At 38.6% G+C, this 24,888-nt stretch overlaps 1 protein-coding gene and 1 long non-coding RNA gene across 3 annotated transcripts in view; one reads left to right on the forward strand and one right to left on the reverse strand.

The window, feature by feature from the left end:
* LOC138853075 (uncharacterized) overlaps window positions 1-24,671 on the forward strand; it is a 70,684-nt gene extending 46,013 nt beyond the window's left edge. Inside the window, exon 3 of the long non-coding RNA XR_011392325.1 lies at window positions 24,346-24,671. This is a non-coding gene — a long non-coding RNA (uncharacterized lncRNA). The remainder of the gene's footprint in view (window positions 1-24,345) is intronic.
* Window positions 1-24,888, reverse strand: part of LOC128689587 (uro-adherence factor A) — a 47,939-nt gene that overhangs the window by 18,398 nt on the left and 4,653 nt on the right. Inside the window, exons 2-5 of one of the 2 annotated variants that reach the window (XM_070087633.1) lie at window positions 24,678-24,800; window positions 10,325-10,524; window positions 7,189-7,340; window positions 4,373-4,622 (exon numbers count right to left, since the gene is read on the reverse strand). In XM_070087633.1, the coding sequence (XP_069943734.1) occupies window positions 4,373-4,622; window positions 7,189-7,340; window positions 10,325-10,524; window positions 24,678-24,800 (725 nt within the window). The remainder of the gene's footprint in view (window positions 1-4,372; window positions 4,623-7,188; window positions 7,341-10,324; window positions 10,525-24,677; window positions 24,801-24,888) is intronic. The other variant, XM_070087634.1, reaches the window with a different exon arrangement.

Below are 24,888 nucleotides of genomic sequence, written 5' to 3' on the forward strand. Positions count from 1 at the left end.
TGGAGGGAGGGGGTAAAGGAGGTTTTGTGTGCGAGGGGCTTCGACTTCCAGCAGGCATGCGTGAGCGTGTATAGGAGTGAATGGAGACAAATGGTTTTTAATACTTGACGTGCTGTTGGAGTGTGAGCAAAGTAACATTTATGAAGGGATTCAGGGAAACCGGCAGGCCGGACTTGAGTCCTGGAGATGGGAAGTACAGTGCCTGCACTCTGAAGGAGGGGTGTTAATGTTGCAGTTTAAAAACTGTAGTGTAAAGCACCCTTCTGGCAAGACAGTGATGGAGTGAATGATGGTGAAAGTTTTTTCTTTTTCGGGCCACCCTGCCTTGGTGGGAATCGGCCAGTGTGATAATAAAATAAAATAATACAACAATAATCATAATAATATAATTCGTATAATAATAATACATATATAATAATGTACTATATATAATAATTATAATAATAGACGGCTTCAAAAGGCCGTCACTAGATGGCAGTGCTTACCACAACAAAGAGGAAGCGGTTGTGGCCGCCTCCACCTGTTACATAATGACATATTTTATTCATTCTAGAGTATATATCATGTTTCTATGTTTATATTGTTTGTTATGTCATATTAGATGAACTGTGATATATAAATAAGCGAAATTATTCATGAAGTATTTTGCCTGGTTTCCAGACAAACTCTCGTCCACTGCCCATACCACTACATGAATGACATATTTTATTCATTCTAGAGTATATATCATGTTTCTATGTTATTTATATTGTTTGTTATGTCATATTAGATGAACTGTGGTATATAAATAAGCCGTATAGATGATATTAGCAAAATTATTCATGAAGTATTTTGCCCGGTCTCCAGACAAACTCTCGTCCACCGCCGACACTGCCCATACCACTACATGAATGACATATTTTGTTCATTTTAGAGTATATATCAGATTTCTATGTTATTTATATTGTTTAATATGTCATATTAGATGAAGTGAGATAGATAAATAAGCCGTAGAGTTGATAATAGCGAAATTATTGAAGTACAGAATTCCACTGTAATGGATTAATTGCATTTCAGTTAATTTAAATGAGGAAAATTGGCTCTGCAAACGAGCAAATCCAGTTGCGATTAAGGTCATGGAACGGATTAAACTCGCAAGTAGAGGCTCCACTGTATTTACCTTGTCATATATTACATGACATACCAGACTGAACTTTTTTCATCAGTGAGGTTGATTTTTTGTAAATGTAAAAACTGAGTATACCTAGAGCTCATTTAGAACTATTCTAACCTTCATAAATGTATTTTTTATTTTTTTTTTTTGTGAAAAACAACTGAGCTAACAGTTACATAATTTTTAGAAAAAAGAAAAAAAATAATTAGCCCAGTTTGCAATTATTAGACTATATTTCAGCAATTTTACACTATCAGGTGGTTCGTGAAAATTACTTAAAATCACTCCAGTTGAATTATTTTTTATGCTAATAAAGAATATGCATAAAAAAAAGTTTTAGCGTCATTCAAGGCTGTTTCTTCTTACTTTTTCAATGTCTGGATCCCCTTTTACAGCTAGCTTATGTTATCAAAACTATTTTAACCCTTCTTGAAAGCTATATATACAGCATATTAAAAAAAACCCACTGGACTATAGCTCAGCATTTTTGGGTTTAACCTCAAAACTGTCTAAACGTTGATCAACATCTCCACTGCTAGCGCTCCAAATATTTTGAAAAAATAAATAAAAATAAAGAGAGCAATTTTCTGTGTGTACAAGAAAAATAAAAATTTTTAGCATCAGTACTTACCAAGGTACAAGGCCATGAAGTTTTCCCTGGATGCTCACCTGATGGCAACATGGAGTCCTGCCGCTTGCAGAAATGTTGCTGATATCCCCTTTTTTCATATATTTTTTTAATTTACATTATTTTTATGTTCTGATAATTACAATTCTGCATTTTTAAAACTATCCCACCCCTCTTCAACCCCCCCTGCCCACTACCCATACCCAGAGTTTTGTGGCTATAGGAGGGTGGGTGCAGGAGGAAAGAGGAGTTATTTGTGGAATGATAAGGTAAAGGGTGCAATAAGAGAAAAAGGTAGCATATGAGAGGTTTTTACAAAGCAGAAGTGAAATAAGAAGGGCAGAGTATATGGAGAATGAAAGAAAGGTGAAGGGAGTGCAAAAAGAGAGCAAATGACAGAGTGGGAGAGGCACCGTCAAGCAATTTTGCTGAGAATAAGAGAAAATTTCGGAGTGAGATAAAAAAAAGTTAAGAAAGCCTAGGGAACGAATGGATTTGTCAGTTAAAAACAGAGTAGGGGAGTTAGTAGATGGGGAGCTGGAGGTATTGGGTAGATGGCAGGAATATTTTGAGGAACTTTTAACTGTCAATGAAGAAAGGGAGGCAGCAATTTCATGTGCTGGTCAGAAAAGTTGCAAAGGTTAGTGGACGAGTTTGGGAGGGTGTGTAAAGGTTGAAAGTGAATACATATAGATAAGAGTAAGGTGATGAGGGTATCAAATGATTTAGATAAAAAAAAAAATTGGATATCACATTGGAGGGAGGGAGTATGGAAGAAGTGAATGTTTTCAGATATCTGGGAGTTGACTTGTCAGCAGATGGTTTTATGAAAGATGAGGAAAACCATAGAATTGATGAAGAAAAAAAAGGTGAGTGGTGCATTGAGGTATCTGTGGAGACAAAACGTTATCCATGGAGGCAAAGAAGGAAACGTACGAGAGTATAATGATACCAACACACTTATATGGGTGTGAAGCACAGGATGTAAATGCTGCAGCGAGGAGGCAGCTGGAAGCAGTGATGACGTCGTATCTAAGGGCAATGTAAGGTGTAAATATTATGCAAAGAATTCATAGTGTGGAAATTAGGAGGTGTGGAGCTACTAAAAGTATAAGTCAGAGGGCTGAAGAGGGGCTGTTGAGGTGGCTTGGTCATTTAGAGAGAATGGAGCAAAGTACAATGACTTGGAGAGCATATAAATCTGTTGGGGAAGGAAGGTGAGGTAGGGTTTATCCCTGAAAAGGTTGGAGGGAAGAGGTAAAGGAAGTTTTGTGGGTGAGGGAGGGGCTTGGACTTCCAGCAAGCGTGCGTGAGCGTGTTAGATAGGAATGAATGGAGACAATTGGTTTTTGGGACCTGACGAGCTGTCGAAGTGTGAGCAGGGTAATATTTTGTGAAGGGATTTAGAGAAACCAGTTAGCCGGACTTGAGTCCTGGAAATGGGAAGTACAATACCTGCACTTTAAAGGAGGGGTTTAGGATATTGGCAGTTTAGAGGGATGTCTAAACTGTTGTATTTGAGCGCCTCTGCAAAAACAGTGATTATGTATGAGTGATGGCACAAGTGCTGAATGATAATGAAAGTCTTTTCTTTCCTTTTGGGTTTTTCTTCTTTCTTTTTGGGCCACCCTGCCTCGGTGGGAAACTGCCAACGTGTTAAAAAAAAAAATTACAATTCTTGTGATATTATAGCCAATCTTTATTCTAACACTAATATTGGGTAGGGAAATAGTAATCAGTCACAAGCACACATGACAGGTGAATATGTTCATCTGACTTCGTCACATACTATTGTCTAGATATATATATAAATTATTTTTATGTCCCAGCAATGTTTTTAGAAGTATATGAAACTCCATTAAGTACGGTGTCAGACAAGAGTGTCACTCTACACTGCTGATGGTGCAGTCACTCATTAGTGCTGATTGGCACTGCTCCAAGTGAACCTCTGCATTTTTTTTTCTGTTTTCACTGTTACATCTATCTGTCCTTGCTATGTCTGATTGTGTTTCTCTCTCTCTCTCTCTCTGCCTGCCTGTCTGTCTCAGAGAGCCGCTCATGAACCAACAGGTAGATGGAAATGCATATTACTTGCCAGCCATGCTTATGCCTCATATCAACAAGCACAGTACAGTACTTTGGCTTTTTTTGGATTATCCTAGGTAATTTACACTATGTATGATAACTGTACTTATGTGTACCTGTACCTAAATAAACTTACTTAGTTCCTGAGTCTGGTTTATCAGTGGCTCTGGGACAAAGACAGGCCGACAAAAAGACAGAGAAGGGACAGAAACAGAGATAGATTAGTGAATCCCTGGTGTTTGCCATGCTGTTTGCTCTAGCTGGTGCTCAATTGAACTGGTGCTCCCACAACGTACTAAGTAGTCCCAGATATTTTTTAACACTGTACACACTGAGTGTGAAGACCCATTCTATACTGCCTATGCCTATCAAACCTATTGTGCCAAATTCTGAAGCAGGAAAAATACAACGTTGATCTATGTTTGGAGCGCTAGCAGTAAGAATGTAGATCAATATTTGGGTAGTTAACGGGTTAATGGTCAGAATAATGGCATTGTATTCCTTACCTGTGCCTTAGTGTGCTGCAATAACAGCTTCTTGCCTGGCTGGGTCTTGCGTCTGTCATTCAGCAGCCGTGCTACGCCCTGTACTGAGGCTGTCACAGTGTCTGTCAATGACCCAGTTTGTATAGCAGCATCTAAGACCTTAAGTGTGTCCCCATCTTGCCTTAGTGCCCTGGATAACTCGTCTGCCTCCGTCTCCCACCGTTTCCAGGTATCCTCCACAACACCCAAACGAGTCAACTCGCTGCTCACCCTGAAATATACACATGAAAATGTAAATAAAATGAGAAGATATACATGTACAAGGAATACAAGTGTTGAAAATAGATAACAGTAAAGTAAGCTAGCTCCTATTTATGCCAAACCATTATCACTTAAATTTGAGTCTTTCCAGTTTATGTTCAGGAAGGAAATGCTGTGGAACCCCTTCACTGTCAGAAGCCCCAAAATTAAGTACTGATAGTGTCAGAAATTTAAAAAAAAAAATCTGAAATTGTTGAGAATCTTTTTTTTTTTGAAGATCATGACACCAAAAATACAAAATATGTATGATGGAAAATTTATGGAATTATGAAGGCACAAAGCTGGCAGTCTGAGTGCAATTTATGCATTAGCGATTTTGCCCACCGAGTCCTATTTTAAACCAGTTCCATAGCTCAATTTGATCAAATTCTTTGCTATTTCACTAGTATGCCATCCATTCTACCAATTAGGCACAAGAAACTGCCCATTTAACTCTCAGAACTACTCAAATAAAGTACATAGATGTTGGCAGTTTAACCAATTTTGCTAAATTTAAAAATTCAATTTATAAAGCAACAGTCCAAGGTAAACACTATCGACACACCAGCCACTAAAGCAACAGTTCCTCTGTTCATTAATCACATTCCCAGGCCTCACCTATATTACATTTTGAATCCATCACACAAAAACAATGTTGTATCGCTTCTCGGATAATAAAATACAGGTTGAGGATGTCCCAATAATTGAAGCAGACTTAGTAAAAATATTTCTGCTACTTTGAGCCTGATTTCAAGCTACATCCAGTCTTGAAACCAACCAAAATCATCTCTATTCCAGTAGTATGTCTTCATTCTATTAACTGAAATAGCCTTTATTAGAAAACACCTCAAAGTTACTATTTTAAAGCAAACACAAACTCGGAGGTTTGCTTTTCCCCATCATGCACTACATGGGGCTAGATTTTTTTTGTATATCATATACATTCACCACAGAGGCCCATTCTCTCATATCGTGGCCAAAATTTACCACTCGCTGAACATTTGAGAGCACTGGGCTTCAAACATAGATCTACGTGAGTGACGCCAGTATCAATAACAGACCTACATAAGAGATAGTGTAGGGGTTAATTTAGGTTACAGACACTGAATAAACCACATACAGTACTCTGATACTACCTTTGATGAGTTTCGAGTCTCTACTCTCAGAGCCCGGCCATAGGCCAGGCTTGTCTGGTACGTGCCTGGTCAACCAGGTTGTTGCTGCTGGAGGCCCACTGCCCCACATATCCATCATAGCCTGGCTGATCTGACACTAAACTGATATTTCCTAACATTAATAGTTTTGTTAAATAATAGGTGGGCTATATTCAATCACTCAATGATAAGCCATTTAAATGTTTACAGTATGAGAGTATGAAAATACCTTTGCACTAACCTTTGATTTCCAGATGTTACAGCTCTCCCTAAGCCGGGGTAATGGGGAAGCCCCACTTATGCCTATGGAGGTGCCACAGTTCTTTATACATTCCTAATTAATAAGACAGTCTAGTAACAATGCTTCCGTAGGCTACTATGATATGCTACTTATAAGCATTTAAGCTAAGTTAGAGTTAGACAGATTTAGTTTAGCTTAGCGAACTACAACACCTCACATCCTACACAATAGCTGTAAGCACCACTACAAAACTCCCCCCCCCACCCCATGGGGAGGAAGGAGCTGGCTGGGCACACAGAAAAAACCCTTAGTGAGCCATGAGTCACACAACAGTCAGTGAGAGAAATGGAGGATTTACCCATAGGCCTTGTGCAGTGAAATACTATTTAAACATTCTATGCACATTTATGAACAAAACACAAAATTTACCTCTGAAAAGTTTCAAAAGTTTTTCTACTCCCACAGCCCAGTTCTGTGCCAGACTTGTCTGGCAAGAGCTTTAAATTACAATTATTAGCTAATCATTAAATTTTCAGTTTATATCCTTGTTTCAATGTGACTGGCAATTCATTTCTAGAATACCAAAAATGGTATGCTTTGGTTCACTTGCCAAATGTAATTATTGAATTTGCCAACTTTACAATAATTTGGAGCTGCTTGAGAATAATGGATACCAATGGTGAGGGGAGAAGTAATAGCAATCACGTACAATGGTAATAGACATTTTTTTTTTTTTACAGTTGCCTATTTAATCAGGTCAGTGGTCATAATCTATCAATTGTGTTATTACGATTTCGTGAGTCAAACAACAGCATTTTTTTCGTCCATGGTAACAACCGGAACAGTAATGTATCCCAACTCATCTTTGTTATCTTACCAACCCGACTCACCTTCATCAAAAGGAAAACTAACATGTTGTCTGTTCAGCTTTCCAGAAGCTTAATTGTGAGCAAAGGACATGTAGTGATGACTTGGTACATATGTTGCTTGAAAGAGTCCCCTTATTTGATCAAACAATTGTTTTTAACACGACAGCCTTGAATATAAACCTGATCTACTCTCCAGCGTCAGCTCAAGTTCTGATATGTCGTTTATGTAGAATGTGAAAAACAGGACCAGAACTAGAAAATATTAACACTGACCGTCTGTCAGCCTCATCCCAGAGCCTGAAAAGGTCTGCAACATCATCCTTAAGGCGTGCCAGGGAGTAGCCAGTGTCTGAGAGAAATCTGTGCACTGCCAGGTTGATGCTTGACACCTCTATCTTGCGTGCAGACACTTCCTGCTGCAGGGCCTGTAAAGGTCACAAAAAGCTTTGTTCATGGAAGTTCAATTATTATTAGAGCTTCTGTAGGAGAACTACAATAAAATAGCACTAATTTTCTTTTCTGATAATGACAAAGAACAGCTTCAGCTGGGGGATTATATTTTTTCTTCTGGTGTGAACAAACCAGCCGAAATGAAAATTTAACTTGGTCCAGCCCCCCCCCCCACACACACACAAGTCCATGTCACTAATGATACAGACTAGGACATAAAAAAGTAGTACCCCTTCACTTCCTAGCATGAATTTAGTACAAAGGATAATGCTCCGGGCCCTAAGAAGCAGCACTCAAATCACAGTTTCTGTATGGAAATAAAGACTAAATAAAGGCTACAAATATTCACCTATAATATCTAATTACTGTATGAGCAGCATGCAAGAATAAGGAATGCCTACAAATAACAGTTTTGTCCTATATTAAATCTGACTATTTTGCAAACTGTGTGTGTGTGTATGTGAAAGAGAGAGAGAGAAACACAAGACACAGATAATATGCTTGCAGTAAGTGGTAAGCATGCTTTTTACCTTATAGTACATGTGTATTGTCCCCTCCCTGCAGCATCCATGCTGATCTGTACATACTATATCCTACCAAAATACTCTTAATAATTGGTAATGACCAAGCAATAGATTGTCTATGTTCTCAGCAGCTGCTGCTACGGACACTCCTAGTACAAGATTCATAATTACTGATCTTAACCACAGCATAACTACAATTATCATCAACACCACAGAAAACCCAGCAAGTTACAATATGATATGTGTAACAACATGGTTAGGTACTAATGTGGCTGCAGGAACATGGTTAGGTACTAGCGTGGCTGCAGGAACACAGGTACTAGCATGGCTGCAGAACATGGTTAGGTACTAGTGTGGGGTTAAGGAACAGGCTAGGTACCAGTTTGGTTTCAGGAACATGATTAGGTACTGGTGTGACGTGAATTAACATGGTTACATACTGCTGTGGCTACATTCACATGGTTAGGTACTAGTGTGGCTGCATGAACTTGGTTAGGTACTAGTGTGACTGCATGGGCATGGTTAGATACTAGTGTGGCTGCATGAACATGGTTAAGTACTAATGTGGCTGAAGGAATATGGTTATATACTAGCTTGACAGCATGAACATGGTTAAGTATTAGTGTGGCTTCAGGAGCATGTTTAAGTGTTAGTGTGGCTTCAGGAACATGGTTAAGTGTTAGTGTGGTTTCAGGAACATGGTTAGGTACTGGTGAGAGACCAAGCCATATACTGGTGTAGTCAAAGAAGGTGAGGTACTGGTGTGACGCTACGAACTTTGTACATGTATTAGTACGTGAGGTATGTATGACTAGTCGATGTGCAACAGCTTAAATGAACCATGTGATAACATGTATTACAAGTATATGGCACATCGAATATGAATGAGAGAAATATCAGTAAACTGTATCAAGCAGTTGTTAGAACATAAGAAGAAACACTGCAACAGGCCTACTGGGGGGAAGAGGCAGGGAGTCTCAAATTTGTAGCATCCATCCGTTTCCCTCCCCACCCACCACTCCCCCGAAACTCCATTCACCATCTATTTCTACCACTCTTCTGTTCTTTAGTTTTACCATTTTCACTGAAAATTCTCAAGATTTCCGACACCAGTCCTCCATTATCAAATATTCCTTCTGTTCAGAAGTAAAATATCACAAGGGTTACTTATCCTTGTTTCCTTCATACTTTCAATTATTGCACTACTTTTCCTTACCTCTTGATCCTTTCCATTTATTCCTCCAGGCACATTGCTTTCCAACACATTATATCTACCTACAGTATGTATGTATACATTTCCTTCCCATTTTTCATGTCTTAAGCACATTCATCATATTAGTGACTGCAGTAAGAATGCAACACTTTTTTTTTAAATTATTCTTTACTTTGCCTTTTTGATCAACAGTTAATATTTTTATATATAGCTAAAAGTCTGAAATTATAATTGTGTTTTAATTTTAACAAGGTAATTTTTTTTTTAATTTTCAAACCTATACTTGTTTTACATTATAATTTTAAATTATTATACAGAGGACACAATAACTTTAGCCATAGAAAAGTATATATACAACTGAAAGTTTTTATCTCCAGTATTAGCGTTATTAAAAAAAGTGATGAACACTACTTACTGCATGCCTTCTTCTTTTGTGAGCTCTGTTAAAAGCCCTTGTGAGCCATGCCCTGTTAGGCTTAAAAATGGTATGTTTTTTTTTTCAGGTTTACTTACCACATAAGGGGTTGTGCATGCTCCACTGACAAGCCCATCCCTCGAATTCTTGTCTCCAGGTCCCAGTACCGCAACTACGTATTTACAAGCTTGACCAATTATTTCATTACTTGCGCACTTCCCCTCAATACAAACCAACATGATTTTCACAAGGCCTTACCCGCAGAGCATTACTTTTATTTAACAAACATGAAAAATGGCAATAAATTTTAATCTGTATACAAGATATTTTTGTCTCATAGAAAAAGTTGTTATGCCGAACCTCATACCAATTACAGCTTAATCTGTTTGCACAAATACAACACGTGAATTACATGCTGATAATACTTTCGATAATATACTGATGCCAGCTGACTTCAATACTTTTAAATCACAAACTCTTACATATTCTAATAATTTGCCTCACAAGAAGCCAAGGCTCCTGTTAAGACTATGTTCAGTCTGCCAACGTGAGTGGACCAAATCAGCTAAATTATACTACTATCAGTAAAAAGTCACGACTCAGTCTAATACTTAAATTTTTAACTTACAATTTTAGTTCCTCCCTCTTAATCTGGAATATAAACTTCAACTGGTGACTAGTTTACAAAAATACTTATTGCAGCCCTCACGACCTAGCTCACATTCTGTTAATTGGTTTATGGTTAAATGATGCATTTAAAAAGTTCGCTCATATGGTAAGAATTAAAACAAATATTAATATACTAACTTTGGCCTCCTGCAACTTCAGAGTAAGCTGCTGATGGGTGTCAATGTCATCTGCTTGAGTCAGCTCGTTAGCACGGTTTGTGAGTGCCTCCAGAGCTTCATGAAGAGTCTTCACCTGACGCTGTAATTCCCGAATTTGTCCACTTTGGCGCTGGCGCTCCACTGCCTGGGCTTGCAGAACCTCCCATCGCTGCACGATACCTAATATGAAGAAAAACAAAACAATAATGTTAAAATTATTATATTAAACAATAATGTAACTAGGTGCTGATAAAAAGTAGGCATGTTGCTAAGTAAATTTTCCATTTTGTTGGGAATGAAAACCTTAAATGTAAAATGGGGGGGAGGGGGTTGAAATAGTAGTCATCAGGATATATATATATATATATATATATATATATATATATATATATATATATATATATGTATATATATATATATATGTATATATATGTATATGTATAAATATTACATGTGTATATATATATATATATATATATATATATATATATATATATATATATATATATATATATATATATATATATATATATATATATATATACATGTGTGTGTATATATTTATATATTTATATATTTATTTATTTATTTATTTATTTATTTATTTATTTATTTATTTCAACAAGTCGGCCGTCTCCCACCGAGGCAGGATGACCCAAAAAAGAAAGAAAATACCCAAAAAAGAAAATACTTTCATCATCATTCAACACTTTCACCACACTCACACATTATCACTGCTTTTGCAGAGGTGCTCAGAATACAACAGTTTAGAAGCATATACGCATAAAGATACACAACATATCCCTCCAAACTGCCAATATCCCATACCCCTCCTTTAAAGTGCAGGCATTGTACTTCCCATTTCCAGGACTCAAGTCCGACTATATGAAAATAACCGGTTTCCCTGAATCCCTTCACTAAATATTACCCTGCTCACACTCCAACAGATCGTCAGGTCCCAAGTATCATTCGCCTCCATTCATTCCTATCTAACACGCTCATGCACGCTTGCTGGAGGTCCAAGCCCCTCGCCCACAAAACCTCCTTTACCCCCTCTTTCCAACCCTTTTGAGGATGACCCCTACCCCTTCTTCCTTCCCCTATAGATGCTTTGGGGATTAGCGTGGACGGTTACAAAGCATGGCTTGCTTCTGCAGTGTTTTAAAAACTGAGTTTGGAGAGTTGAAGGAGGAGGTCTTGCTTCTCCAGGAGGAGATTAGGAGGCTGAAGGTCCACCTCAATGGGCCTGGGAGAGAGTGTGAGGTGGTTGGAGATGTGGGGAATGAGGCTTCTAGCAGTGAGGTGCAGTCTGTCTCTCACTGTGAGGAGGCTGTAGGTGGGGAGGTAGCAACGGGTACCAGCAGTGAGGTGCAGCCCAGCACCTGCTACAAGTGGCGAGTTGTTCACAGTAATGGGAGGCGCATCAGAGTAAGGAAAGTTAAGAGTGAAGATCTGAAGGTAGGAAATCGCTTCTCTGTTCTCCAGGATGAATGTACTTCAGTGGCCAGTGAAGGTAAGGGTACTACTGCCCCTGCTAATGAAGGTAAGCGCATTCTTGTGGTTGGTGACTCTCAGGTAAGATATGTTGACCGTGCTTTTTGTAATAGGAATAAGAAGATGAGAGATAGAGTGTGCTTCCCTGGAGCTGGTGTTGGGGACATTGTCAACAGACTGGATAATATCATGTCAGGTAATGGGAACAAGCCCATTATCTGTCTCAGTGCTGGTGGAAATGATATTGGGAAGGGTAGGAGAGAAGAGCTGCTAGATAAGTACAGGTCAGCTATAGATTTCATTAAGTCTAAGGGAGGGATCCCAATCATATGTAGCATCTTGCCTAGAAGGGGAGTAGGAAATGAATGGTTGTCTAGGGCAATTGGTGTAAATTGCTGGCTAGACAGATACTGCAAGGAACTTGCAATCCCATTCATTGACAACTGGAACAACTTTTATGGCAAACATGATATGTATGCAAGGGATGGGGTTCATCTCTCTGGGGCAGGGGTGGTAGCACTTGCAGACTCGATTGAGAAGGCCATTGGTGAAATGCCTATGATTTTAAACTGATGGAAGATAGAGGTATGGGTGTGTGTGGGAAACAAGCAGGTTGCAACACTAGGGTTGGAAACAGTAAATGTATAAAAGGCATTCAGCATGAAGTTATAAATAAAGACAATAGAACAGGTCAGAAAACAAAGGGGGACAGCAGAGGGCAGCAAGGGACTAGCTCCCTTAAGGTTTACTATACTAATAGCAGGAGTGTTAGAAATAAGATAGATGAGCTAAGATTAATTGCAAGTGCAGGAAACATAGATATTATTGCTATAACAGAGACCTGGCTCAATCTGAAAGATAGAGAGATGCCATCTGAATGTCACATACAAGGCTATAAATTATTCCACACTGACAGGGTCAACAGGAAAGGTGGTGGAGTAGCGATGTATGTCAGAGACAATTTAAATTGTTGTGTTAGACAAGATATTAAATTAGAAGCGTCAGCCACTGAATCTGTTTGGTTACAGCTTCTCGAGGGCCGAGAAAAACTAATTTTGGGTGTGATTTACAGGGCCCCAAATCTTGATAGGGAGTGCAGTAAACTTCTATGGGACGAAATTCGTAAGGCATCTACATACGAAAATGTTGTGCTAATGGGAGATTTCAACTATAGACAGATTGACTGGAGCAATTTGACAGGAAATTTAGAGTCGGGTGACTTTCTTGATACGATCCAGGATTGTTTTTTAAAACAGTTTGTGACAGAGCCAACTAGGGGAAATAACCTCCTTGACTTGGTTCTTGCCAGTAGGGAAACACTAATTAATAATCTTGAGGTTAATGATGAGCTTGGGGAGAGTGATCACAAATCACTCAGTTTTAACATATCATGGAATTCCCCTAATAATGGCAATCAAGTCTCCGTCCCTGACTTTCGCTTGGCTGATTTCATAGGACTGAAAAATTACTTAGGTGGGCTGAACTGGAATGACCTGACTAGGGGTCAGGTAGGTGGTGATGGTTGCCGATATGATGCTTTCCAGGGCATAGTTCTAGCTGCTCAGTCAAATTATGTTCCAAATAGGGAAATCAGATCAAACAAAAATGATCCTAAATGGATGAACAATAGATTAAAATATCTGATTGGTCAAAAGAGAGGCATATATAGGCAAATCAAAAGAGGAGAGGGGCAATTAAGAAATCGATATATTCAGTTAAAGAGAGAAATAAAAAAGGGAATTAGAAAAGCAAAAAGAGATTATGAGGTTAAAGTTGCAAGAGAATCGAAGACTAACCCAAAAGGATTCTTTCAGGTATACAGAAGTAAGATCAGGGACAAGATAGGCCCACTCAAAAGTTCCTCGGGTCAGCTCACTGACAGTGATAAGGAAATGTGTAGAATTTTTAACACATACTTCCTCTCAGTTTTTACACAGGTGGATACCAGTGATATTCCAGTAATGATAAATTATGTAGAACAGGACGATAATAAACTGTGCACTATTAGGGTCACAAGTGACATGGTCCTTAGGCAAATAGATAAATTAAAACCTAACAAATCCCCAGGCCCTGATGAACTGTATGCAAGGGTTCTAAAGGAATGTAAAGAGGAGCTTAGCACACCTTTGGCTAATCTTTTCAACATATCACTACAAACTGGCATGGTGCCAGATAAGTGGAAAATGGCAAATGTGATACCTATTTTCAAAACAGGTGACAGGTCCTTAGCTTCGAACTATAGACCAATAAGCCTAACCTCCATAGTGGGAAAATTTATGGAATCAATAATTGCCGAGGCAGTTCGTAGCCACCTTGAAAAGCATAAATTAATCAACGAATCTCAGCATGGTTTTACAAAGGGACGTTCCTGCCTTACGAATTTATTAACTTTTTTCACTAAGGTATTTGAGGAGGTAGATCATGGTAACGAATATGATATTGTGTATATGGACTTCAGTAAGGCTTTTGACAGGGTCCCACATCAGAGACTATTGAGGAAAATTAAAGCACATGGAATAGGAGGAGAAATTTTTTCCTGGATAGAGGCATGGTTGACAAATAGGCAGCAGAGAGTTTGCATAAATGGGGAGAAATCAGAGTGGGGAAGCGTCACGAGCGGTGTTCCACAGGGGTCAGTGTTGGGCCCCCTGCTGTTCACAATCTACATAAACGACATAGATGAGGGCATAAAGAGCGACATCGGCAAGTTTGCCGATGACACCAAAATAGGCCGTCGAATTCATTCTGACGAGGACATTCGAGCACTCCAGGAAGATTTGAATAGACTGATGCAGTGGTCGGAGAAGTGGCAGATGCAGTTTAATATAGACAAATGCAAAGTTCTAAATGTTGGACAGGACAATAACCATGCCACATATAAACTAAATAATGTAGATCTTAATATTACGGATTGCGAAAAAGATTTAGGAGTTCTGGTTAGCAGTAATCTGAAACCAAGACAACAGTGCATAAGTGTTCGCAATAAAGCTAATAGAATCCTTGGCTTCATATCAAGAAGCATAAATAATAGGAGTCCTCAGGTTGTTCTTCAACTCTATACATCCTTGGTTAGGCCTCATTTAGATTATGCTGCACAGTTTTGGTCACCGTATTACAGAATGGATATAAATTCTCTGGAAAATGTACAAAGGAGGATGACAAAGATGATCCCATGTATCAGAAACCTTCCCTATGAGGATAGACTAAGGGCCCTGAAACTGCACTCTCTAGAAAGACGTAGAATTAGGGGGGATATGATTGAGGTTTATAAGTGGAAGACAGGAATAAATAAAGGGGATGTAAATAGTGTGCTGATAATATCTAGCCTAGACAGGACTCGCAGCAATGGTTTTAAGTTGGAAAAATTCAGATTCAGGAGGGATATAGGAAAGTACTGGTTTGGTAATAGAGTTGTGGATGAGTGGAACAAACTCCCAAGTACCGTTATAGAGGCCAGAACGTTGTGTAGCTTTAAAAATAGGTTGGATAAATACATGAGTAGATGTGGGTGGGTGTGAGTTAGACCTGATAGCTTGTGCTAACGGGTCGGTTGCCGTGTTCCTCCCTTGAGTCAATGTGACCTGACCTGACTAGGTTGGGTGCATTGGCTTAAGCCGGTAGGGACTTGGACCTGCCTCGCATGGGCCAGTAGGCCTTCTGCAGTGTTCCTTCGTTCTTATGTTCTTATGTTCTTATATGCTTTCCATGTCATTCTACTTTGATCCATTCTCTCTAAATGACCAAACCACCTCAACAACCCCTCTTCTGCCCTCTGACTAATGCTTTTATTAACTCCACACCTTCTCCTAATTTCCACACTCCGAATTTTCTGCATAATATTTACACCACACATTGCCCTTAGACAGGACATCTCCACTGCCTCCAACCGTCTCCTCGCTGCTGCATTTACCACCCAAGCTTCACATCCATATAAGAGTGTTGGTACTACTATACTTTCATACATTCCCTTCATTGCCTCCATAGATAAAGTTTTTTGACTCCACATATACCTCAACGCACCACTCACCTTTTTTCCCTCATCAATTCTATGATTAACCTCATCCTTCATAAATCCATCCGCCGACATGTCAACTCCCAAGTATCTGAAAACATTCACTTCTTCCATACTCCTCCTCCCCAATTTGATATCCAATTTTTCTTTATCTAAATCATTTGATACCCTCATCACCTTACTCTTTTCTATGTTCACTTTCAACTTTCTACCTTTACACACACACACACACAATATATATATATATATATATATATATATATTATAAGACGCAACAACTGCGTATTGAATGGGATGCAAAAGTAAAGACTGTTGCCTATAATAAACTTACGGCATAGTATTGGATAGAATTTCCTCTTGGAGCAGTCGCTTTCATAGCCCTCATCAATCACACTTGAGCGATTGTATGGAGTCATGTAGATTCTCATTGAATAATTGTCAAAATAAAAATGCATTACCCCATTTCAGTCCTTTGAGGTGCATCAAATTACTGATAAATCACCACAACCATCCCTCAGCAATTTGATAAAGTCAACAAAGGACAAGTTCCCAAGAACATCCTCCCTTTGTACTGTTTTAGGACTCACTGAACTGTACCACAGAAAAAAAATAATTGTGTCCACCTTTAGGGGCAATTAAATTCACCTCGGTATATTCAACTTTTCACAAATATTGAAGAATATGGTCACCCCATTTTATATATGCTGATTCGCTGGTATATGTTGTATACTTTGAAGAATAAAAAGGCACAACACCATGACGAACAATACACAAAACCTGTACAAAGGGGAATGAAACTTATGACGACGTTTCCGTTCAACTTGGCCTAGTTAGTTAATGGTCAAAGTCAAACCGAAACGTCGTCATTAGTATATTCTCCTGAACGTTGGTTACTGGTGTTGTATGCTTTGATTTGTTAGTGTAGGTTGTGAGCACACGATAGCCTGAGTAATCCCGAAACTAAACGGTAACTTGATATTATCGATGGACCCAGCCTACATCGAGCATACTGCATATATCCCCGTATCTGACTGCCTGAACTGAACATTATATACTAAATGTATTTGATTACCTATTTGCAGTTACAAGAGCAGAACTATGCTCATCGAGTCGCCTTCAGTAATATCATCAGGTAATGTTTTATATTGTTCTAGGATTTCTTTACTATTGTTCTTTTACCCTGTTTTGCACACAACTGGCAGTCACATAGATCCAGGGAGTAAATACACAATTTAAACATAACAGATCTGAAAGTAGATTTACATATGTAAATATGCATAAACCGGGGAAATGAAACCAAGAAATTATCGGCGTTAAATGAAAATTCTGGCATGGTTTACAAATAGTAGGAAGAAAAGCTTCGAAAATGCAAGCTAATACAGGTTGTCAGGGGTTGAAACTTTCCCCTATATATCACATCCAGAGTTGGCCTTCGGGCGCCACTCGCGGCCTACACCACACGGCAGCTCTCCAAGACCAATATCTTCCCTCTTCTCACCACCCAGTCTCACACGGTTACCATCGATAACAACCACACCACATACCAAAATCTGCACCTTCAACCCACAAGCACTAGATGCAACTGCTGAAACAGCCACTACTGCAGCAGCAGCCAAAACTCCAACAGAAGATGAAATAATTAATCAAGAAATTAGGATTTAATTAAGCGAAGAGTGTATGACCAGTATAACAAATAAACAATACATGAGCACGTGAAACTGGAGAAAAGGCAACAGCAGTAACCATGTTAAATCTGGAAGTCATAAAATAAAAACAGCTGAAAGTTCAACAGCAACAGCAAAAAAGCAGTAGTTTGCAACAGTAAACAAGAATGGGAACAGAAGCTGGTCAAACACTGAGAAAAAATGCACTGTTAAGAGAAATATGATCGATTGCATGAGGTGATAAAAACACAGGAAACAAATACAAACGAGGAACAGGAGGTTGAGGAAATATCCAGATCCATTCCACAGTGAAGAACACTGAAGTTGACATCTTTGGAAACTAATGTTAAGATGCACAAATATATGGCTAAGAAGAGGTACTCCATAAGGACTTGCCCAGCATGGGCCAGGCAGTGTTCCTCCATATGATCTGTTGCTATTACTGAATTATTCAAGTGTGTGAACACATAAATATTAAAAAAGTCAAGTTTTAACAAGTTCTTAAGGTACACTCCAGGTAGTATTCCCATGGAACTATGACTAGTTTATCATCAGATTCGGTGAGCAATATATGTCGAAAAATGACTGAAGTAGTGCCATTCCAGGAGAAACTAATAAACGAAAGTTTTAAACATAACAGTAAGAATAGAAGTAATAATAATATTTATAAAATCTAAGCAATCTATGTGAACATTCAAACGGTATAAATTACCGACAGGTTGTTAGGTACGACACACATGCAACAGTTAGGTATCTTTATTTCGAAACGTTTCGCCTACACAGTAGACTTCTTCAGTCGAGTACAGAAAAATTGATAGAAGCAGAAGATACTTGAGCACGATGTAATCAGTCCATCACCCTTGAAGTTTTGAGGTGGTCAGTCCCTCAGTCTGGAGAAGAGTATTGTTCCATAGTCTGAAACAATATGGAGTTGAAGTGACAGGATGGAGCCTTATATAACGCCAGGAGATGAGATGTAGGCCACTAGTAGAGGTAAGAATATTGTCGTTGGAAGGTCAGGTCCCTCTCAAATCCAGCCATTCTCACTAGTAGAAGTTGACAGTTGATTTCAGGTCTGTACCAAGATACCCTTGGTACTAGTGAGAATGGCTGGATTTGAGAGGGACCTGACCTTCCAACGACAATATTCTTACCTCTACTAGTGGCCTACATCTCATCTCCTGGCGTTATATAAGGCTCCATCCTGTCACTTCAACTCCATATTGTTTCAGACTATGGAACAATACTCTTCTCCAGACTGAGGGACTGACCACCTCAAAACTTCAAGGGTGATGGACTGATTACATCGTGCTCAAGTATCTTCTGCTTCTATCAACTTTTCTGTACTCGACTGAAGAAGCCTACTGTGTAGGCGAAACGTTTCGAAATAAAGATACCTAACTGTTGCATATGTGTCTTACCTAACTAAGCAATCTATAATTGGTTCCCATCACTTTATGACTTATGGCTTTAGCTTTTGGTTATGATGATGATGATAATTATGATAATAATTGGTTCAGAGTATTTTGCAACAATTGTAAGATTTGCTGCAAATGTATAACGAAGTAATACCTAAATATTTCAAAGCCAAGGATGGAGTTGATTTCGCAAATAGCGTAATAAATATTTTGGCTAAAGCACAAGGTCTTTATGGCGCTTTATTCACTCGCAGTTTGAGTGTAGCTGTCAAAGTTGAAAAACCGAAGTGCAATTGAATCTCTCCCCCCTATCTAACACAACCTGCATCACATTACACACTCCCGCTCCCAATAACACTACTGCTGAAAAAGTCACCGTCCACGCCTATATTTAATTCATCAATACCCTATCCACCCCTACTTCCTCGCAATGCATAACTTACTTCAGCCTGCTTATATGTACATAAACGAATCCCATCTTCCTCCCACTACACATTCCCGTACTACCATAAAAAAAATTCAACCTTTTCGTGCGACTCCAGCAACAACCTCATTCATTACCGTCATTACGCTAAACATGACACAATATACTGCTATAGTGAAAAAGTGACAAGGTAAAATGAGTATAAAAAAAGGAGGTAGTTTAATGCACGCAGGACAGTGACCCCTCCATGCATAAATGGACGAGCAGAATAACTCAACGGGCCCCACACAGTATTGATTACCCTCATGGGGTACAGTATCAAAGGCGAGGCCAGGGAATGCTATTATATGGGTACATCTGTATTGTGCTGTCACCCTATTTTATAGGAATGCAACTTACAAGGAAAAAAAACTAGCTGTTTCATTATATTTCACATGGGATGGGTCTGTGCATACGGAAATAAAATCTACTAGTCTTTGCTACATGACTTCAGTAAGTCGATTAGAATATCAAGCATTTCTCTATGGGTTTAAGCTTCACGTTATATTCACCTGCTTCTTAGCTATGATTCGTCAGTGACCAGGGTATCTCTTACGTCAGCGCGAACAGGAGCTTCACCAACGTGATGCCTACATTACTTCCCTGGCCAATTAAATTAGATTTTATCGCTCTTCCACAATTGGATGAACTTTCTATTTAACACCAACATTGTCACAGTGATTCTTATCTGTCGTCTGTTATAAGAAAAATCCTCGAGAAAGTGACCAAGACTTGGGACAATGTGCATAAAAAAAAAAAAAAAAGGCAAGTAGCATCTACCCCCGCTGCTGACTTTTAAATTAAGAGTTTTTTGCTAAAAAAAATGCTTGCTCTGAGTTCTTCTATTTCTTTATCACCTGTCAGAATTTTATTAATATTCCAAAGTACAAAAGTAATAATTTGTATTACAATGCATTAGCTCCGCTGCAGAGAGGAATTGCGACGCAGTTAATCAAATTCCAAGACCTGCAACACGATATCATGAGCTGACTTACGCCAAGTTTATGCCACCCACTACATTTATAAAACTACACTTGAAGATCTTCAATACTTAATAAGCTTTATCTTTATTGTCCACTCTGCATATAATATAAATAAATTCTCTCAGGCTACAATGCAATGTTTTAAAAATAATTTAGCTTCAGTTACAACTGAAGACCAGTTACAATGAACACCACTCAAATGTTGATCTTAGTAGCACACTTTCTGTTTGGCACGATACTCTTGATATTAAACCCGCGCGATGTCCGTCACTGGGAGGCACTGCCACATGCCAAGAACTGTGCCATTCGACCCACTCCTCCAACTTGCCACCCACCACCACCACCTCTTACATACTGCTTCGTCCAAGTCATTGACCTTTATATCGCACTTCTTCCCTTAGCGGCCCCCCACCCATCACATTTCTCCGCTACAATACACGTCTAATATAAATTGCCCTGCATTAAAAATTTATATCCACAATTAAGAGGTTTGTCATCTGTTGAGCAGTATGTTGCAACATACAGCCCAGCCGCCACTACGCAGCTCTGAACGCACACAACCGTTGTGGTGATGAACTAACTGGATAATGACTAGGTAACAGCAATCTCCAACGGAGTCGGGTTTTGTTTTGCTTTATCTATAACAAAACATTTTGTTTCTGGATACAAACAACACCTTACTTTTCACAAAAATAAAGGCAAGTAATCAAAGACACCCATAATATGAACAAAAACTTAATAACATGTTCATTCCCACGTGCGTCTTGTTTGGCACACAACTCAAACCTTACGTCTCAAACTCATCGTGTCTCACACAGGTTGCCTCTCTCTTGATCAGTTAGAGCTTACTAGATATGCAAATAATTTGTTCACGTTCGGTTTTATAAACACACTATGTTCTGAAGATTCCATAAAATGGCAGTGGTGGAAACGACATTCGTCGCCCGTTTATCAAATGTGACAAGTACACCAAGGTTCGTGCCTCAATGGTGCGTCTTAGCAAAATACCTGCCACACACTCACAAGCACTGATGTACGCTCAACTGGTGCACAAGAGTGCGACAGCCACACACCGCCAGTGAAATCTTACAAGGGCCCCTTAGGCAGATGACACCCCCCTCCCGTCTGCTGCTCACCAGCTCTCTCTTTTCTCACCATGCATTCTTTTCTTTATTTTCACACTATACTGTTAGCGTCTTATATAGAGTTGACATTCATGCCATTTAAAAAAAAATATTTTTTAAAGATAATTATCATTCACAATAATGATACTAGAGGTATATCACTAATGACCGATTCATACGTACGTATATACAAAATTAAGCACAATATCAAGCATTGTAGAGCAAGACATCCATCCCAAACAACGTCGACCTTTAATTCCATGTAAGTAGCCACTACGATTACAAACAGTTCGAGATTGAGAAACTGGTAAAGCTAAGAGCTTATACTGAAGATCTTAAGAAATAAAAACACAATCCGCTCTTCCCCCACACTATGAACAAAATGCAGATTAACTGCGTGAGCATACACCAACAAGAGAATGAATGAATAGCAGGGAAACTTAAGGTCAGGGAGATGCTTTCATGCCGGTGAGGACTCTTTGATTCAAGGAACTGGACCTATCATTCCTTTCCTTGGATCAAACCTGATTACTTCTTATTCCCCCAACTCGCTGTATAACCCCTACGAATTTACGCTCAATAATATTAATATTGATAAATTAGACACATGTGCAACTCTTGGGTATCTTTATTGAGGAAACGTTTCGCCACACAGTGGCTTCATCAGTCCATACAAAGGAGAAACTTCAAGAACAGGAGGAGAATGAGGTAATCAGTCCCTCAGCCTTGAGTCGATGTGGTCAGTCCATCAATCTTGAATAGACTGATGGACTGACCACATCGACTCAAGGCTGAGGGACTGATTACCTCATTCTCCTCCTGTTCTTGAAATTTCTCCTTTGTATGGACTGATGAAGTCACTGTGTGGCGAGTTTCCTCAGTAAAGATACCCAAGAGTTGCACATGTGTCTAATTTATCAACATGTCGGTTCTCTGAACCATTGATCTACAATATTAATATTGTTAGAGGGTAGGGAAATATGGTAATTGCATCTTTATTTTGAACTCACTATCACTATTTTATGTAATATGTGCTCATTACTGCTCACAGAGTGAACATTTAAAGGACATTAATTTACCAATTTTTACACAGAAAAACTTCATACTGGAGGCAAATACAAATAAATAAATATATAATATATATATATAATATATATATATATATATATATATATATATATATATATATATATAATTATATAAAATATATATATATATATATATATATATATATATATATATATATATATATATATATATATAATATCTGCATAGATGTTTCAATAAACGGAGTGTTGGCAGGAATGCTATCAAGATCACCGCTTGATACCACCTGTATTTTACACGGTGCAACAGTATAACCTATTTATTATATTATGATTTTATTGTGCAGTTTTTATGTTTACTGAAAATCAGAAGCAAATGATTCACGCATGTTCAGAAACAACCAAAGATGCTAACTACTACTGCTATTAAAAGCTCTATAAAATGGGAATACATAGCAACACCATGCGTAACTCGAGGAAACAATATTCTAATACAATTTTCCTTCAGTTTAAGCACACAAAAGCAAATGCAATTTAATGCCTACACTACATCACTGCGAAAGTTACCATGCAAACCGCCCTTTTATCATGCACACAAGCAGAATTCAGGTGGCAAACTAAAATCATGCGATGCACACTGGCACTCATGCTTCCCCAACAATACGTTTCACTGATTTTTCCGTCCCACTACCTATATATATATATTTTTTTTTTTCAACAAGTCGGTCGTCTCCCACCGAAGCAGGGTGACCCAAAAAAGAAAGAAAATCCCCAAAAAGAAAATACCCAAACCCCTCCTTTAAAGTGCAGGCATTGTACTTCCCATTTCCAGGACTCAAGTCCGACTATATGAAAATAACCGGTTTCCCTGAATCCCTTCACTAAATATTACCCTGCTCACACTCCAACAGATCGTCAGGTCCCAAGTATCATTCGTCTCCATTCACTCCTAACACGCTCATATATATATATATATATATATATATATATATATATATATATATATATATATATATATATATATATATATATATATATATATATATATATATATATATATATATATATATATATATATATATATATATATATATATTCAACCTAATTTATAAGGAATATAGCGTTTTAAAGTATACAATTAGCGTATAAACTGATAACTATTTACATATACTGTATATTTTAATTTTTTAGATTTTGCCTCCGAATTTAGCAGCTAGTTTATTGTGCATACCACATCCATCCTGTGGACGGTAGCCCCTTGAGGGTGAGAGATTCTTGATCCAAGGAATTTAACATGTCCTCCCCGTTCTTGAATTGAACCTAAGCGCCTTCCATTCCCCAAGCATTGTATGATCTCTACCGCTTTGCGTTCCTCCATGAATGTAATAGTAATAATGTGGACAATAAAGCAAGAGTATGGACACAAAAATGCCGAGGGACTAGGCCCCAAAATTGTTAACAAGAGTATATTTGAATATTCATCTAAAATTTGTTTCATCTGTTACAGGAAAATTTACGAAATTTGCTTAAAATGTCTCGTACATAATTGCAACAGCGAAAAATACGTGTTACTGTGTTCAGTTGAAGCCATTGTGCTAGTTCACCATCATAAGTTGTCCAGTTTTCTGCATTAAATAGTCCACGGCAACAGAAAACGGAGTTAGTTTCATCATCTATGATTCAGTCTTGCTAATGTCGCACGAACAAATTCTTACCTAAATACATGAATATACTTTCGCCTGGTCAACCAGGCTGAGGAGAGTATATATGTATAATATATAACTTTACATTTGACAGGTTTGAAGAGTTCTACTTCAGGAGCCCGGTCCTGAGCCAAGCTTGCTGGTCAACCAGGCTCCTGCTACTGGTGGGCCGCTGGCCCATATATCCATCACAGCCTGGTTGATTCAACAACGAAGAGCAAGAGGCACGTGGATACCCAAAAAGGCAATGATTACTGACAGCTAATTTTGCCAAGGTTTGAGGGCAGGTGTCACATCTTGTCCAACCAACAGCTCAGTAAGACAGATACAAGTGCATGCGTCATAACTAAAATTGTACCAAGCATCGTGTTAATAAATACATATTAGTTATAGCATTAGTTATAAAATATAGCATGCGATGCTAACCTTGAGTTTCCCTTAGCAACCTAGTAACTTTTGGAACTTTTCTAGTAGCGTGGGTCCCGGGGAGGGGCAGGGTCGTGCCTGGATCCAAGGGGGCGGGGGAGTCGTCTGACGTGGAGGCCCAGCCTATATAGCAACCACCACAAACCCACCACCACAGTCAAAGAAAAAACGGGAGAGTGGAGGCGCTATGTAAGATTGCGAAACAGGAAAA

This window comes from Cherax quadricarinatus, chromosome 22, assembly GCF_038502225.1.
Source record: "Cherax quadricarinatus isolate ZL_2023a chromosome 22, ASM3850222v1, whole genome shotgun sequence".
Lineage (NCBI taxonomy): Eukaryota > Metazoa > Arthropoda > Malacostraca > Decapoda > Parastacidae > Cherax > Cherax quadricarinatus.